We start from the raw sequence: 17,802 nt of genomic DNA, 5'->3' as shown, positions 1-17,802 counted from the left end.
CTTCAACTGGTTTTCTTTCAACTGCTTTGTAAGTGGTAGGGTCAGGGTCTCAGCTCTTATTGTAAGTTACATTTAAAAAATCTAGGTTAAGTATTGATGAAGATAGTACTAAGTTTGAGGATCTCATGCAGATATTAATTTACAAGTGTGATCTGAAGCTCAGAAAAGATGTTGGGAGTGGAGATACACACACACACACACACACACACACATACACACACACACACACACACACCCCTCCACTTCAAACATCTTTTAATAGCAGCATATTGGTAATTACTACTTTTAGTGAAATACTTTTGCTTTTCTCTATATATGATTATGTACATTGTTTCTCTCATGAAATCCCATAAAAGGTTCATGCAAAAATCATATATTGACAGATTTCTGGAAAGATGATGGCATACATGCCATGTTGACAACCCCCCTAAACCATGGAAATGAACAAAAACACATAAGTAAATTTAAAAAGAAAAAAAATTATCAAAATTAAGAACTGCATACCACAAACCAAAGAATATTATCCAGAAATCATAGGGAACAGACAGAAAAATGTATATTATAACCAAAAGAAGGCACTGGGAGAAGACAGCTTTGCAGACACTAAAAAGAGAAAAGATCACCTGGTGCCCAGCAAGCACACCATCCTGAGACAAAACTCCTTACCTGAGGAATTTAGAAGTCATTGGACTTTCCTATTATCTAAATCAGGCATCTGGTTCCAGATTTCTTTCCCCCAAATTTATAAGTAACTAGAATTTCTATACGTCTCCAGAATGCATGCATGTTGAAACTCATTGTGCAACCCTTGTTGACATCAGGACCCACAACATCTACAAATGTAATCATTTATTCTGACCTATGTGGCTAATATGGTCCAAATTACCCTTAAGCTCCTGCTTTAAGGTCCGGAGATACCCCTAAGGAAAAGTCCATCTCAGCACACTCAGTCCTGTTTTGCTGAAGCACTTGCTGAACTCTACTGCAGTTTTCCTTCATTCCAATAACACTTCCCTTTCTCAAACCTATGGTGTTGTCAGTCATTCTTATCAACTCTCAAGATGATTACTTTCTGATGCCAGGGCTCTGCCACGTCGCCCAACAGACACCATTCAGTAATCCGGGTAGAAATGAGAAATAATTCTGAGAAGAGCTGTATATTTTTCTTGGATTGGAGGAGCAAAATCTGGAAGAGCTGGCTATTCAGAGTTGGATAGAAGCCCTGTACCTGAGCCATGGAAGCCATGGATTGGAGATGGGGCCATTCAGCCAAAAGTGGCCAAGAGGAGACACTCCGAGGCTTCGTAGTCCCAGAGGAGGAACCTCTTGGCTAGTGGCAACAGTCATTTTTCTAGGAGGCACATTAGAAAGAAGCGAAAGAAAAAGTAACTAAAAGAGTGGAGACCCCAACCAGACAGAGCCTTGTCTGTAGAGTTGCTGGCCCCAGCCTTATTCCCCATCCTTTTCTTTATGAGAAAACACATAGAAACCTGTGACTTTTATTTTCACAACAGGATCTAAAAATCCATTTAGCTAGTGGATAGTTGTGGGGGTCTTCAGATAAGAAATGAAATCCAATGCATCTAAAACGTTACCCTGAGTACTCTAAACCTTTGGGGATATTAGCTGACCATGGAAAAGTGCCTTTTTATCAGAAGTATAGGAAAACAGGAGGATCAGGCAAAGAAGGTACACAGAATGACTTTCATAGAAGTATTAACTCAGAATCTGTTAAGATTCAACATTCTAAAATTACAATTAGAGTTTCTAGTGAGATTTGAGAGGATATTACACTGAGAAAATAAATGCAGCCTACTATCAGAAGGAACAATAATTGAGTAAGAGACTTCTTGGGGCTAGAGGGAATGTGATTGACAAAATAAAAATCTCAATACAGCTACTGAATAGCAGAATGGATACTGATGAAAGTGAACTAGAATAAAGGAATTCTCTAAGACCACCAAGCAAAAAATCCAAGATAAAAATTATAATGAAAAGAGCAGGGTATATGCAAAGCAAACCACTATAATGGGCATTCGAAAAGAATAAGACAAACACTTTTACCAAAAAAAAAAAAAAAAAAAGGAAGCTAAAGAAAAAAGCTAAAGGTGATTCCCTGAACTGAAAATTGACCTGAGTCTAGATTGAAAAGGCCCACTAAGGCTTGTCAGGGAGAAAACATTGAAAGAAGACACACATATAGCCACATCATGGCGAAAATAAGACTGACTTTGTAGTTCTCCTTTCTAATCTGTATCAGTTGGGATCCAGCAGGGAAAGCAGAAATCATACCATTCATTTTAAGAGAATTGAATTTTAAAAACTTATTAAGTAGAACTGGAGTAGCAGAAAGGCAAGAAGAGGAATTTGGGCATAAATAACAGTGAGCTTCGGAGCTTCTGCACCCCAGTGGCTGGGGGAACAACAAGAAAGAGGTTGGAATTCTCAAAATTTAGTATTTTTAAAGAGGTGCTCTTTGGGGTTGGGATTCAGACTTTCGATAAAAAGAGTCAAGCTCTGTAAAATATTTGTAGAGATTTATTCTGGACCAAATATGAATGACCATGACCTAGCTGTCAGGAGGTCCTGAGAACATGTGCCCAAGGTGGTCAGTGTGCAGCTTGGTTTCAAACATTTAGGAAGGCATGGGACATCAATCAAATACATTTAAGAAATACATTGGTTTGGTCTAGAAAGGCAGGACTCAGAGCAGTGGTGGGGTGGGCTTCCAAGCTATAGATAAATTTAAACATTTTCTGGTTGACAATTGGTTGAGTTTTGTCTAAAGACCTGGGATTGATAGAAATGTTCTGATTAAGGTAAAAGATTGTGGAGACCAAGGTTCTTTGAAGTCTTATGGTAGCTGCCCTTAGAGACAATACATGACAAGTGTTTCCTATCCAGATCTTTAAAAGGTGCTAGACTCTTAATTAATCTCTTTTGGATTGGGAGGGCCTGGAAGAAAAAGATCTAGCTATGTTATCAGAGATTCTTTACAGAGGCACATATTCCCCCATAAAGGACAGCAAAGGCAAGGCTGTTTCAATATATGGCAAAGAAACATGTTTTGGGGTAAAATCTTTTGACTTTCTTCTTCTGGCATAATATTATGCCAGTCAGATTGGAAAGTTAAGTCACAATCTTTAGGGTTAAATAAAACCAATCTGATGAGAATTTATGGTTTGTAGGGCATGATTCCCCAGATCCCTTAGACAGGAATTTGGACAAGATAAAAAATATCAGAGCTTACTCCTCAGGACTTAAGAGAAAGAATCCTGGCACAGATGCTAATTGTGCCTCCACGGAGACACTGTGAGCTGCTCCTGGCAGTGTTGGAAAAAAAAAAAAGGAAACAAGAACTAAGTACAACTGGACTACAAATCTGTTATTGACTAGGTGAGACTGAAAGGAACAGATACAAAATCACAGAAGCAACAAACAGTTCTCTTTCTGACCTCTAGGCTTCCTGCCTCATCTCGTACTCCCTATTGGCAGAGTCTAGGAGCAAGCTTACAGAAGAGACATACTTAACTAAGTTCTGGCCCCACCTCATAAAACAGAGGAGAGAGACTACATTGGGAGCTGCTAGACAATAGCTTTGTACCTGGCATGTGGCCCTAAGTTCTAGAAAATGCTGGAGCAGCTTTTACAGAGTTTTAGGGAAAACAGATTGCAAGCCAAGAATTCAAAGTCAACCACGTTGTTGTTTTCTCGTAAGAGCAGGAAAAAACATTTTTTGACTATTAAAGATTCAGAAAGTGTTACTCAATCCCCGGCAATTATTCTCATGCAAAAGGAGCATATACATATAAAAAACACACAAAGAAATATAGGGCAGATAGTTTGTTCTGCATTTGATTTACATAATGCTTATAACAGTCTATTAAAATTAAATTATCCACATTAGAGGATGCCAAAAAATAAATTAAAGTAATAAAAAAATAAAGTAGAAATGTAAATATCAGCCAATGGTCAGTGCTTACTCTGCCTTGAGTGGTTTACATGTATTATGATAGAATTCTCCCTGCAACACTCTAATGGGTGTTATTATAACCTCCTTTATATTCATATTATGTGAATTAACTTCAATTTAGAAAAATTAACTCACTCAAGATTACATAGTAGGAAGTGGAGGAGTGAGTGTTGGAACCCAAATCTCCTGAAATTCACAAGCATGTAGTTCAGCCTCTCCGCTGAGACATGAAATTCAGACCCTGGCAGAGCTCCTAGTGTGTGTCCAATATCTGTTCTCTCTTTCTTTACTAACACATCTCCCATTTCTTTGTTTAAGCCAATATTTAGATATTCTGTTTTGCAGTAAATTTAATCTCTAAACATTATAATATAAAAACCAACAAAATATATCACCATAAAGGAAAATGATTACATTCCCCTGGCATATTAAAAAATAAATGCATTTTTAAATCAACACAAGAACAAAAATCCAACTACATGACACTTACAAAAGACACACTTAAGAGGAAATAAGAAAGATTGAAAGAGAGCTAAGCAAAGATATCTCAGTCAAGTAGAAATAAAATGAAAACAGAAAGATTAATGTTACATATTAATGTTGCATTCTAAAATATTGCAGCAAAAGCAAAACAAAACCAAAAACAATACAAAGTTTGGCAAAAATGAATATTTCATATTGATAAAAGGCCAAGAAGATTCATATTGATATCAGCCAAGAAGATATAAAAATGACTTTGTCTATCAATGGATATCATATAAGAATATATCATTCAAAGTCTGCTGGAAATACATGGCAGTCAATAAAACTAAAAAATTATGAATGAAGCTTTCTGACATGTTCCTTTCAATCATTCAGCAAATAATTAAGGATATGGAAAACACATATAACATAATTAGTATTGCTTATACATCAAATAGATAATACATAGTCTTTAAAAATTCCATTACATAGTAGTAAAAATTGATTATGTACTAGGCAACAAAGAATTTCTCCATAAATTCCGTGAAGTATGAAATTATAAAAGCTTTGACATTCTCAGACCATAAATTTCTACCAAAGTAGAAAAGATAGCCACTCTATCCACAGTCAAAAACTCGTCTGTCCAAGGAAAGTGAAAGCATGCATTTCTCTAAATGGATCATGAATCAAACAAGAAATCAAAATTAAAATTTAAACAACTTGGGCCAGGCATGGTGGCTCATGCCTGTAGTTCCAGCAATTTGGGAGGCCAAGGTGGGTGGATCACCTGAGGTCAGGAGTTCAAGACCAGTCTGGCCACCATAGTGAAGCCCCGTTTCCATTAAAAATACAAAAATTAGCTGGGCATGATGGTGCATGCCTGTAATTTCAGCTACTGGGGAGGCAGAGGCTGGAGAGTCGCTTGACACCAGGAGGTGGAGGTTACAGTGAGCGAAGATGGTGCCACTGCACTCCAGCCTGGGTGACAAGAGTGAGACTCCATCTTAAAACAAAAAATTAAACAACTTAAAAGATGAATTCTGCATCACTAAAACTAAGAGCATTACTTGCCATAGTCTCTGAGATATAGCCAAAGAACTACTCTGAGGAAAAATTCTGATAAAATTCAATTCAATTCAAGAAACTGGAAAATTCAGGCAACCCAGATGTCTATTTCCACTGTGAAGGCTGTGCAAGATGGTGAGACCTAGCCTGGGCTTGTGGTGTTGTCTTCTGTATCTGGGCTAAGTCGAGTGAGGTGATGAAACTCTGGTCCTGAATACAAGGTTATCCAGCCTGACAACAAATATTACCCGATCCAATGGCCAAGCTGACCCAGAGGGCAAAGGATGAGCTGGATCTCAGAAAGACACTCATAGAAGCCGCCCCAGCCAAGAACACAAGCTCCGTGTTGAAAGATCCAGTGGTCTAGTGAATTCACCAACACAATGTTGAAAGGAGGAAGTCAATTACTGCCAGATCCTTCAGGACACCGAGAACTATGGACAGGAGAAGTTTGGAAATTACCAAGCTGCTTCTGCAAAGGAAGGGGCAAGTGTCCAGCCCAACCCCACACCACCTTCCACTAGCCACTGAGCAAGTTTCCTGGGGTGCCAGCCTGGGATAGTTCAGGTACCCATCCTCTAGGGGACCATTTCTACCAAGTCCCTGTGCCTCTTGTTGATCTGGCCTAGAAGTGGATGATTACTCAGAGCCTGGACAAGGCATGGATGTGGATGCCAGATGTGAGGTGGGGTACTGATAGAGCTGCTGGGTTTCTGCAATCAGGGCCAGTGATTAGGAGAAAGTGCCAAGTGCACGAGACGTCCAAGACTAGTCACTGCTGGTGACAGAGGCAGGTAGAGGCTCCGGGGGAAGAAGCCCAGACCCCTTTGGCATAGCTAGCAGTGTGAGCCACTGCTGCTGAAAACACCTGTGCTAAGGATGTTCTTTGTAAAGGGCAAGCTTCACAAGAACCATTGAGCAATATGTGTATTACCCATTAATCCTTTTTGCCCTGGAGGCTAGAATTAGCTCTCTCTGCCCCACCTCCTTGCAAAGAGGAAATACGGATTTAGGGTTTCCTCCCAAGAGACTTAGGACCCAACCAGACTTCTCTTTCCTCAGCTTAGGATGGACTTTTATTTTTTTATTATTTTTTATTGTTTTATTATTTTTTTAATTATTTTGTTGAGACAGGGCTTTGCTTTGTTGCCCAGACTGGAGTGGCTGGTGTGATCTCAGCTCACTGCAGCCTCAGTCTCCTGGGCTCAGACGATCCTCCCACCTCAGCCTCTCAAGAAGCTGGGACCACAGGTGTGCATCACCACACCTGGGTATTTGTGTTGTTATTATTTTGTAGAAATCACTATGTTTCTAGGCTGGTCTCAAACTCCTGGGCTTAAGTGATTCTCCTGCCTCAGCCTCCCAAAGCCCTGGGATTACTGGGATGAGCCACTGCGTCTTGCCAGGATGGACTTTTGGATGGAAAGAGGAAACAGTTTGGGTATCAGAAAAGGTTTATGAGAAAATTCTCATCCTGAACTTGTGATGTAGCATGTGATACATTCATTATACCTGACTAGAGGGGGAGAAAAGGAAAATTAAGAAAAATTAAGAAAATTAAGCCAATTGCCTAGCGAGGCAGAAAAGGAAAATTAAGAAAAATACTAAAATTAAGAAGGCTAAAGAAGATATTAATTATACATATGTGCATGTGTAAATTCTCCACACACTGAGGTATCTATATATTTGTGTATGTAGAATTAATAAATAAAGCTATTTTTTTATGAGGCTAATGAAACGTATCTCCAAAAAGGCTAAATGAGACCAAAAGGAAGGAACATGACTCATGAGGAAAGGGGAAGAAGGGTGCAAATTAGAGAAAGGGAGGCATACCAAACAAAAACAGAAACCAAAAAGGTTCTCTCTAACGAAAGCCAGAATTTAATCTGTGGGGCAGTCAAGGAGAGACAAAGTTGTCCTCTCTCTGTTGGCTCCTCCTCCTTGGAAAATGACCTGTGGCTTGTATTCATTTAAAATAGAGGTGACTATATTATTTGTTGTCCAAACATACAGACTTTAAAAAATAAAAGAGACTCTATTAACAATTACTCTGAGACAGCTAGCAGAAAGCTGCGTTTATGATCATCCTAGTTACAACATCAAATGTCACGTTGGTTAGTGCCTCTAACACATACTGTTTCCAATAATAAACAATGGAAAAATGGGGGAGCAGGTTCGAAATCTCAAGATAGGTGCAAGAAACCAAAAGGGAATCTAAATTTCCTGACACCTGTCTCAAAATACAATTTTATGTATTTTTTCTGGATTGAATTATCCTTATAATTTTTATTAAACAACATAAATATATTATAATCTAATCATTATAAAACATAAAATTAAAAAAAAATTCATCCGTGAGATGGATTTTTAAAATTAATATAGTATTTATAGATATCACTTATTGTTAGAATGAGACAGGGTTCAACATCAATATTAGTCATTGTTTATGTTAGTAGATATGTCATGAGATAATGTTCTTAAAAATATTAATAACACGTTTATTATATGCACAAGCTCTATATATTCATACTTATTAACTCATGTAATAATGACGACACTACAATAATGATTACAATGTTAACTCATTCTTAGAGCTCATTTATCAAAATCCATAGATAGTATTTTCATCTCCACTTTATAATTTTTACATTATATTTCTATGAGATATGTGTCAGTTTCCTAATTTAAGAAGGATGTAATGATGGTGCCTCTCTTGAAATAAAAACGGATTGTGAAATAGTAGTAGAGAAAAGGAAAACAGGCATGTGGGGCTCTCAGCTTCATCAATGTTAGGAAGTAGAACCTAGGAAAGTTGGAGAACTTTTTGCACCTGCTGACTCTTCAGAAATCTGTTGACATCCCTCCCTTTCTCGTGGGGTGTATCCCTATTTGAAGACAGGATCTATGGACTAACCTGAATTCAGATCTAATTTTACCTCCACTGGCTTCACTAGCCATTCACTTTACTACTCTCCATAAAGAAGTGCCACAAGAAGTAACATATTATTTCAAAATTTATATTTATAGATACAATTATGGGAGGAGAAGGGTATCCTAAGTGGCCTGAACACCTAAATAAGAAGAATCGGAAAATGTTGCTGAGAATTTGCAGAGGTTTGAAGGAAGAATTTCCTTCTGGGGATGGGGTAAGAAAGAAATTTAGTTTTTGCTTTGTACTTTTAAGGTATTGTATTGCATGCATGAAAAGCTAAATAGTAATATCCATAAATGATTAGTGCAGAAAAAAAATAAGGTAATTACCTGCAAAAAAATAATTTTAGGAACGTAATGTAGTGTTTCCTGCCAGTGTCTTCTTTGTTCATATGATAAAGACCTCTAAACTGTATTCTCATGCTATATACCAAAATAAATTCTTGATGCTTCATGCATATATGCATTCAATATAAAATATGGAATAAGGAAAGGAAATGAGAAAAAAAACAAAGATAAAGATACAACTCATCTCAAGATGGTGGAAAAGGTTTATTTCATTTTCACATAAACAATGCATGTAAGGTATGAAGAGGCCAATCTTTTTCACTATGTTTTATGTTTTTCTTTTATTTTCCCTAGAGTTTGGATTACATTCGAAAAATGAGAAAAAAAAAAACCAGCAAAGGAAGTTATTTAATCACTCCAAGCACCATTTTTGAAATATTCTTTCCCATTTCCAAATGAATTATGAGGCTTTATTTGTGCATTTAGTTGTTTTTGTATACTAAGGTTGACAACTGTTGTTGCCAGGGGCTTAATTTATCTACAGAGAGGATTACACTTTCAGAGAAAAGATTATGCATTTACAGAAAGTATTTAAGGCAGAATACAAAAACACAAAATGCTAGATTACCTGAAAAAAAAAAAAAAGAAGCCAGAGAAGCCAGAGAAACAGAATGTAAACATACAATAGTGCTTAGGAGGGTGCTAAAAATAGATACACTTGCTAATAAGGCATAATTTTGGTTTTACATTTTCTAGCCACAAAGCAATGGAGAAACACAATCAATTACATAATTAATAAAAATCTCAAGTAGGAGTAGAATAATTGTTTGAGAATAGGGTCATATTTGGAACTAAATTCAGAAGAACATTTTTCCGTAGTTATAGTTGATTTAACACACCAAACCCATAGGTGCTACAGAGTTGATCAATACCTTGTCTTATTCTATTCATATTAATAACATAGGAAGGCCTCTAGAAGGCACCCTTTTTTGAAGGGAATCTTTTTATTTGACTGTTGGAATTCCCTTCTCACTTTCCTTCTTTCTCTTTTCCTCTTTCTTCTTTTACTTTTTATTCCATCTTCCTGTTTTCCTCTCCCTCCTTTTTCCTTTCCTTATTCTTCTTTTGGGTGGTTGCCCATGTATTCTCCCTCAAAGTATTAAGGGCATTCGTTTATAGGGTATATAAAAATTTGCTGTTCTGGAGGATTTTCATATAGATACTTTGTCTTCATTGGAAAAGAACACGTAATGATTTCTTTTCCATGACCTGGAACTGTTTAATTGGCATTAGGGATATCTATTCCTTGACGATTTTAGAGACAGGTCCTTGAAATCATCCAAGTCTCTCATCAAAGGGGCAGAAAGGGAGGGAGGTGATGATGATTATGGGTCTTTGACAACTTTATTTTTTCCAGATATTTGGTCTGTTTAAATTTCTCATGTTATGGACACTTTTGGTAATTCATATTATCCTAAGAAATCATTTAGTTTTCAAAATTAATTGCATATATAGTTTTTCAATTTCCTTTTAATGTGTATTTTCTCATTTAAATGTCTTATTTCATATATTTGTACTTTTTCCTTGTTTATAGACTAGCTATTGATTTGTCTATTTCATTGTCTGAAGTAATCAGCTATTTTACAATTCACTAATTTCTAACTATCTTTTAAATTTATTCTGCTTAGATTTAATGTTTTCATTCTCTAACTTTTTGAGCTGATACTTAGTTCACTTATTTTATTTTTCATTTATCAAAATTGTTCTTAATGTTTTATGTATTTTGAGGTTGTATTTTTTGTGTAGTGATATTAATGATGTTATATCTTCTTTGTGATTTGTTACATTTATCATTTCAAAGGTTATGGTTGAATTGTGTTGAATTCAAACTTACGTGATATTAAACTTGTACTTCTAATTTCTACCACCATTTTCCTGGCATACCTTTGACAATTCCTTTATTTTCAGCCTTTAGTGCCTCTTGAACCTTAAGTATAATTGGACCATGTCAACTCATGCTTTAAGATCTCAGACTTCCCTTTGCCTTAGAATTGAGTGATTCCCTTTGAGTCCTTTAGCCCCTATCTATGAATCTTAAGACACAGCCATTTTCCAGTCTCTTCTCAGACCACGCCATCCCCTGACCTACATGTCCCTAGCATAGGAGTCTCCTTCTGGTGCTTGCAGTAAACTCTGTTGATGCTCTTTGCCTCCACAATTCTATTCTCTCAATCTGGAACCTCATTTTCTTAATTCTTCGATTCCTTTATTCTTTGTCATCATGCTTTAGCTCAAATATTACCTTTTTAGAAGTTTGTTTTTTTCCTCTGATCACTGTGATCCAACTCCAAACCACCAAACCTCACAAACACTTCACTCATATTTCTCGTCATCTGAATTTATCTTATGTATATGTATGCATTTTTCATATCTATCTCCACTAGAATTTAAATTTCTTAAATGCAAGACTCTTGCCTGCATTTTCCACTATATCTAGAGTGTCTGCCTAGCATATACTTGGCAAACAATAAATATTTGTTGAAAGAAGTAAAATAATTCCAAAGGAAGGAAAGGATAGAAAGAAGGAACTATCAGCCATTTTATTTTCTTAAAACCGTACTTGAGATCTCTCTGGGGCTCAGTTATGCCTTTCAAAGCTCAAGTAATTTTTTAGATAAGTTCACTCTCTGTTGCACAGGCTGGAATGCAGTGGCGTGATCACAGCTCACTGTAGCACTGCAGCCTTGACCACCCAGGATCAAACGATCCTCCCATCTCAGCCTCCTGAGTAGCTGTGACCACAGGTGCAGGCCAACATGCTGAGTTAATTTATAATTCTCTGTAAAGATGAGGTCTTGCTATGTTGCTCAGGCTGGTCTTGATCTTCTGGGCTCAAGCGACCCTCTTGCCTCTGCCTCTCAAAGTGCTAATGGCATGACCACCGCATGTGGCCTAGGGTATTCATTCTAGTCTAATTTTACTCCATACCTCCTGCTGTTCCACATAATCACCAGCTATTATAGGTTAAAATAATACAGTTTCCCTTGATTAAATAAGTAATTTTTGTTGGTATGTAATCTGTAATCATTCCTTTTCCACCCACTTCCCATATAATGGATGTTATAAGTTCTCTTCTCCCTCATCCCAGTGACCTTTAAGACATAATTCCCAAAGTTATTCTCACACAAACATGACTTCAACATTTGAAGAGATCCTAACCAAGAAATTCCTCATATCATCAGAGAGAATTACAAAATCTTTCTGCAATGGGTCATACCCACAGAGATTTCAGGAAAAGAGATCAAAAACTTTAGAAGACAGAAAATGGGGAGGCACATTTCCAGATGATTTCAACATTCCCTGGAGCTTTTATGAAAGCAGTTTTACTTATATACTTCCAAGCAAGTTTTAGCAATGACTTACATAGAAATTAAGCAGTAACTGGAAAAGAGCCATGCTTTTGCTAATTATAAACAGCAGATGATAATCTCTAGCTCACATGAACCTACTTCCACCATAAAATCATCTGATGGCAGCATACCCCTAATAACGAAATTCATCTTTTCATGTTTTAGATCAAACTACACTCCTGAAATAATGATCACTGCAATCTTCATTTATAGGGCATCTGCTATTTCCAGACAATGGGAAATAAACATTTTAGTGACATAGTGTGTTATCCTCAGGAGCTCACTGTATTCTGAGAGATACAGGCATGAGCACAGATAATTTTAATAGCAATGCTAAGTGAAATTCAAGAAGCTAGAGGAGGAGCTCTTAGCCCAATAAAGAGGTAAGGTTAGGATGTCCCTAGGAGATAACGCTGAAGTGGGATTTAATATGCTCAAATTACTGAGATTAAAATAGGAAGTAGAGTAATAAATATCATAGAGGGGCACTAAAGACTAGTTTGCTAGTGAAATAAAGAGATCTATTGGAATCAAAGGAGAGGAAAGTAGCTATACATTTCAGGGCTGATTAGTTTACTAAACATTTTTTGAAAATATCTATGCTCATATCCATCTGCATATATAAGGAGAACCAAATGCTCACAACCATTGCCCTAACAAAACTTTCTTCCTAGTGGAGAGAGACTGATAATAAATATAAAATATAATTATAATGCACAGTTAGTAATTACATAATTATAAATATAAAATAATTAGTAAACATTATATAATCACTATAATTATAAATGTATACTTATCTAATTAGTAATTAACTATAATTAGTAAGAATATAGTTACTAATAATATAATTATTACATATATTATATAATTACATATTATTATATAAAGTATTATATATTATTAGTTATATAATAATATATAATACGATTTTGTATTATTATAAAATTATTATAACAATACAATATAACTATTAGCAATTATATTCACTCCAGAGATAAACAAAGCAAGATAATGAGTAAAAAACGGTAGAGGGTGTGGTGGTGATATTTTAGACAAGACGACCAAGAGAACATCAGAGGTTTACCTGGAGAATCGATTTATACTGACTATAAGCACACCTATGGCTACAGTTTGTTAGCAAGCTAACATTGAAAGTGTACTTACCAACACTTGCCCTACAAAGGTCTGGGCCGAAAGCAACATTTGTATACAATCACGAAATTGTCCCTGGAAGCGGAGGCTTCTTACAGGGTCCTTACCAATGCTACCTGATGTGAGCAGTTCCTACAATGGAGAGAAAGAAATTGAAGATGTGAGTTGCATCTCAGAGAAAGAAATCTGTTTGGCTTATGTTGATAGAGCCTCTTGTGATGGTATCACTTGGAAATCATTCTCCCTTGTCTAAACCAGGGAACCCTGAAGTTGCTTATTCAATATTTCATAATACAGATTTTACTGGATTTGCATTTTCCTGGTTTTCTGCACAGCTTTTTTATACTGAATTCTGTAGTCTTCCTCCATGTCTTTCCCACATATACTCAGTCCCACACCCTTCAAACTGACATCACTGCAAGGATCAGAATTAGGAGCAGCATGCTTCTCTATGCTCTGGGTATAAGTGTAACAGTTTCCATTGAGATATGTGGACAAAGAGAAAAAAGATTACAAATGGATTTTTAGGTGATTACTTAAGTGTCCACATTTTGTGAGAGAAGGGGGAGGTTTTCAGCATTTTTGTGTTGCTTTTAGTTTTTTGCCTGGTGTTATATTCCGAAATTGTAATCCTTCCTCACATTTATAGAATGTCTTTACTGATTATATTTAAATGTTATAGTAATCCCATATGATAAAGTTAGGCATGATTTAATCAATTTTATATTGCTATGAAAACCAGGATATGGAGAAATTGAATGACTTTCCTAATATTGGGCAAGGAGGAAAGGCTGGAGCCTGAGCTAGCATCCTTTGTTTGTTGATAATAGTCTGTACTCACCACAAAGAAATATCTGAACCAACTAAGACTAGCCATACCAAGCTGACTGAGTCTCTCCAACTTTCAAAAAAGCTCATTTTATATAAAGCCAGGATTTCAAAATCACTTAATTTTTCTACTCATATTTTCTGAATGATGGAAGGGAAGTCTCATTAAAAAAACACTTTGATGAAGTTCACATCCTGATCAATGATTTGTCCTCCAATACTCAGTGACTAATGTGTGTTCCTAAATGCTGTCTGAGAACTAATCTTAAAAAACACTAGGTATGACATTAGTACAGAACACTCATTTGAATTCCATCATCAAATTGGAGCTACCTTCTGTGGAAAAACAAATTGGTCCTAAGATATAATAAAATCATACTCATACATGTAATAAATGTTTTAAAATGCACATTTAAGGAGAGAAATTATAACTCTCCAAATACTTTTTTGAATAGCTCTTCACGGTACACCTAGATTTCTGACTTTTTTTGGTTTTGATTTTACATTTGTCCAACTTCTCCAAAGGCTTAGAGAAAAACAGGGCCCTCTCAATTTAATGAAACAAAACAACTCATTGAAAAGTAACTCAACTTTGATCAAACTCTTTCCTCATGATTCACAAGCAGAATAGTACAGCATTCTGGTTACTCAGGCTCACTTCTTAACATTTTGTAACATTTGCTAAAGATCTGTAAGTAAAGGGTACACCTGGATTGAAGTATAGACATAAGTTACACCCAAAGTAAGCGATAAAAAATACAGGAAATTGAAAAATGTACTCTCATATTTTTGTAATCACACAAAAAAGAACATGATAGAGAAGAACATTGCCTGGAGCATAAGACTAAGAAGATTTAAAAATACTACAAATTGAATTGTGCATTAAAAACAACAAAACAAGGTAGAAACCAGGAGGCAGGTTCATGATAGCTATTTACCCATGAGTCAGTATCCTACAGTTCTTTCTACGGTTGTTATACCACTACTCAACGTCCTTAATGTAGAAATAATCAATCGAGCAAACTTGTTTGGGAGCAAAATCTATAAGCTTCAATACTGGCTAACTTTCAAATACAGAAATCAAAATTCCGTATTACCAATAACCTTAAAAATGTATCAATTTATACATTATATTTTATGTAGATTTTTAGCACTAAAATAAATGTTTTAAGTAAATTTTCAATATTATCATGCACAGGTGAAATGTGTTCTGTTATGGAAATTGGTATAATCTATTAGAGAAAGAAAGTTTGGGAAGCAAACATGGAAACAAACTACACAGAGTGGATAAAACTCTTCGCCTTTGGCCTCTGGTAATAGAACATCCATTACACAGCATTTGAGAGCTTTATTTCAAGCTCTTAAGCAATGCCTTATCTGTGTAATACATTATTTATTCTCATCATCATTGTTTGCCAGCTGTTATTCAACAACATCAACTCCTGCTAAGATTGTTTGGGTATAAGAAGTGTCCTTGCATTTATGGCTGGATGGTGCATGGGTGTGTGCATGGGCTTCTGTGTGTATATGCAACTCAATGTGTTGTCTTTACATGGTATACAAAAGGCAATGTATGCATGTCAGTACATATGCATTATGCACAAACGATTTATGAAAGCGGGGTTGACGTTGATGTCTTGTTCCTTTTCACCTCCTCTCTACGACCTAGCACAGTTGTCTTGTTAAGATTCAAGATAGACGCATGGACATAATGTTTATGAACCTTTTTTTCAGAACAATGACCTCTGTTTCCAGGGCTAACACTAATCATCATCCACATAAGACACTGCTTTTTTCAGTGATGGGAAAAAGAAGAGACCTGGCCCTGTCTCTGCAGGCTTCAGAACGTGGCCTGGGGTCTGGCTTACTACCCTTTCTGAGGCAGCAGGCCACAGATGCTGAGTCTGTTAGCCTGAAACACTGAATGAAGCCTAGATCTTTTGCTAAACACAAACCTACCCCAAACCCGTCTCTGACTTCACACACAGGGATCCAGAATAAGAAAACTGACCAAGATAATTCCTGTTCCTCTGATGATTTGCCATTTTTTAACAGCTCCTCGGATCAGCCTGAAGATCAACAGGATGATGAGTCCACTGAGGAAGATTAAAAAGGAGGAGAGAAGGAATGCCAATTGGATCTCAGTTTCACAGGAAACTTTTGCCACATCTTTCCCATTTTCTTCTTTTAGCTTAGTCCGAACTAAATCTGAACTTAGTCTGAACATGTCTGAAACATGTTCAAGACATCAGTAGACAGAATTGCTGGGCCGTTTGATGTCACAGTGGTCACCGGGTAACAATTCCGGGAGTCAGAGTTCACTGTGGCACAGTGTTCCAACGCGAGGTCTGATAACCAGTGAGAGGTTCCAGAAATAAGGGTCTGCCAACCCCTGGGTGCCAGCTTGTGGGTTGTGAATGAATACACAACTGGAGATGGCTGGGGCCTACAATATGAGTGGTAAAAAAATCAGAATTCTAGATCTGAGTGTTACCTTCTCCATGCCTTGAGGAAATCCGATTCTCTGTAGCAATGATCAGCTGGTTATCTGTCAATGCAGAGAAATAATTTCAAATAAACTTCTTCTGAGTGAAACGACAGCCAACTATGTGTGTGAATGAGTTGCTTCTCCATCTGGGAGGATGCCATGTTCTTAGTAAGCTTGGAAGGACAGAAGAGAGAAGTACTTCAAGGTTTCTGTTTATCCTTTAAACAAAGGAGCAGAAGCTGGGCGCGGCGGCTCACGCCTGTAATCCCAGCACTTTGGGAGGCCGAGGCGGGTGGATTGCGAGGTCAACAGATCGAGACCATCCTGGTCAATATGGTGAAACCCCGTCTCTACTAAACATACAAAAAATTAGCTGGGCATGGTGGCGCGTGCCTATAATCCCAGCTACTCAGAAGGCTGAGGCAGGAGAATTGCCTGAACCTGGGAGGCGGAGGTTGCTGTGAGCCGAGATCGCGCCATTGCACTCCAGCCTGGGTAACAAGAGCGAAACTCCATCTCAAAAACAAACAAACAAACAAACACACAAACAAACAACAACAACAACAAATACAGGCGCAGATATGCAGGATAAATAAGTCTAGAAGATCTAGTGCACAGAACAAAGAATAAAATTAATGAAATTATTTTGTATTCATGATTTTTGCTGAAAGTAGATTTTAAGGGCTCTTGACACATATGCACACAAAAGATGAACCATGTGAGACGATAGATATGCGATTTTGCTGGACTGTCGTCGCTGTTTCACTATGTGTAAGCATATTGAAGGAGTATTTTTCATTTGTACTCATATATGGGAGCTAAAACAGTGGATCTCATAAAGACAGACAGTAGATTCATGGGTATCAGAGGCTGGGAAAGATGGCAGAAGAAAGAATTGGGATAAAGAGAAGTTGATTAATGGGTATAAATATTTGATTTGATAGAAGAAATAACATCTACTGTTCTATAGATCAGTGAGGTGACTATAGTTTATAATAATCTATTGTACATTTCAAAATAGCTAGGAGAGAATAATTTTAATATTTCTAGCATAAAGAATATACAAATATTTAAGTTGATTGATATCCCAAGTATACTGACTTGCTCTGTACAAATTAGGTGAATGTATTACATTATCACATGTGCCTTGAAAATATGTGTATCGATGATGCATTAATCCAAAAAATATCATGTTGTACTCCCTA

General features: G+C 36.7%; 1 protein-coding gene across 3 annotated transcripts in view; it reads right to left on the bottom strand.

Annotated features, from left to right (window-relative positions):
- Window positions 1-16,366, bottom strand: part of KCNU1 (potassium calcium-activated channel subfamily U member 1) — a 144,954-nt gene extending 128,588 nt beyond the window's left edge. For all 3 annotated transcript variants that reach the window (XR_008475938.2, XM_035270261.3, XM_054243837.2), the window contains exons 1-2: window positions 16,121-16,366; window positions 13,294-13,413 (exon numbers count right to left, since the gene is read on the bottom strand). Coding sequence is in view for 2 of the 3 variants with exons in the window: in XM_035270261.3 (XP_035126152.1) it covers window positions 13,294-13,413; window positions 16,121-16,336 (336 nt within the window). In the remaining variant the exon portion in view is untranslated. The remainder of the gene's footprint in view (window positions 1-13,293; window positions 13,414-16,120) is intronic.
- Between the last annotated feature and the right edge of the window lie 1,436 nt (window positions 16,367-17,802).

Source organism: Callithrix jacchus, chromosome 13 (assembly GCF_049354715.1).
Source record: "Callithrix jacchus isolate 240 chromosome 13, calJac240_pri, whole genome shotgun sequence".
Classification (NCBI taxonomy): domain Eukaryota; kingdom Metazoa; phylum Chordata; class Mammalia; order Primates; family Cebidae; genus Callithrix; species Callithrix jacchus.
The sequence above is the reverse complement of the archived record's forward strand: the minus strand, read 5'-3'. Positions and strand labels throughout refer to the sequence as shown.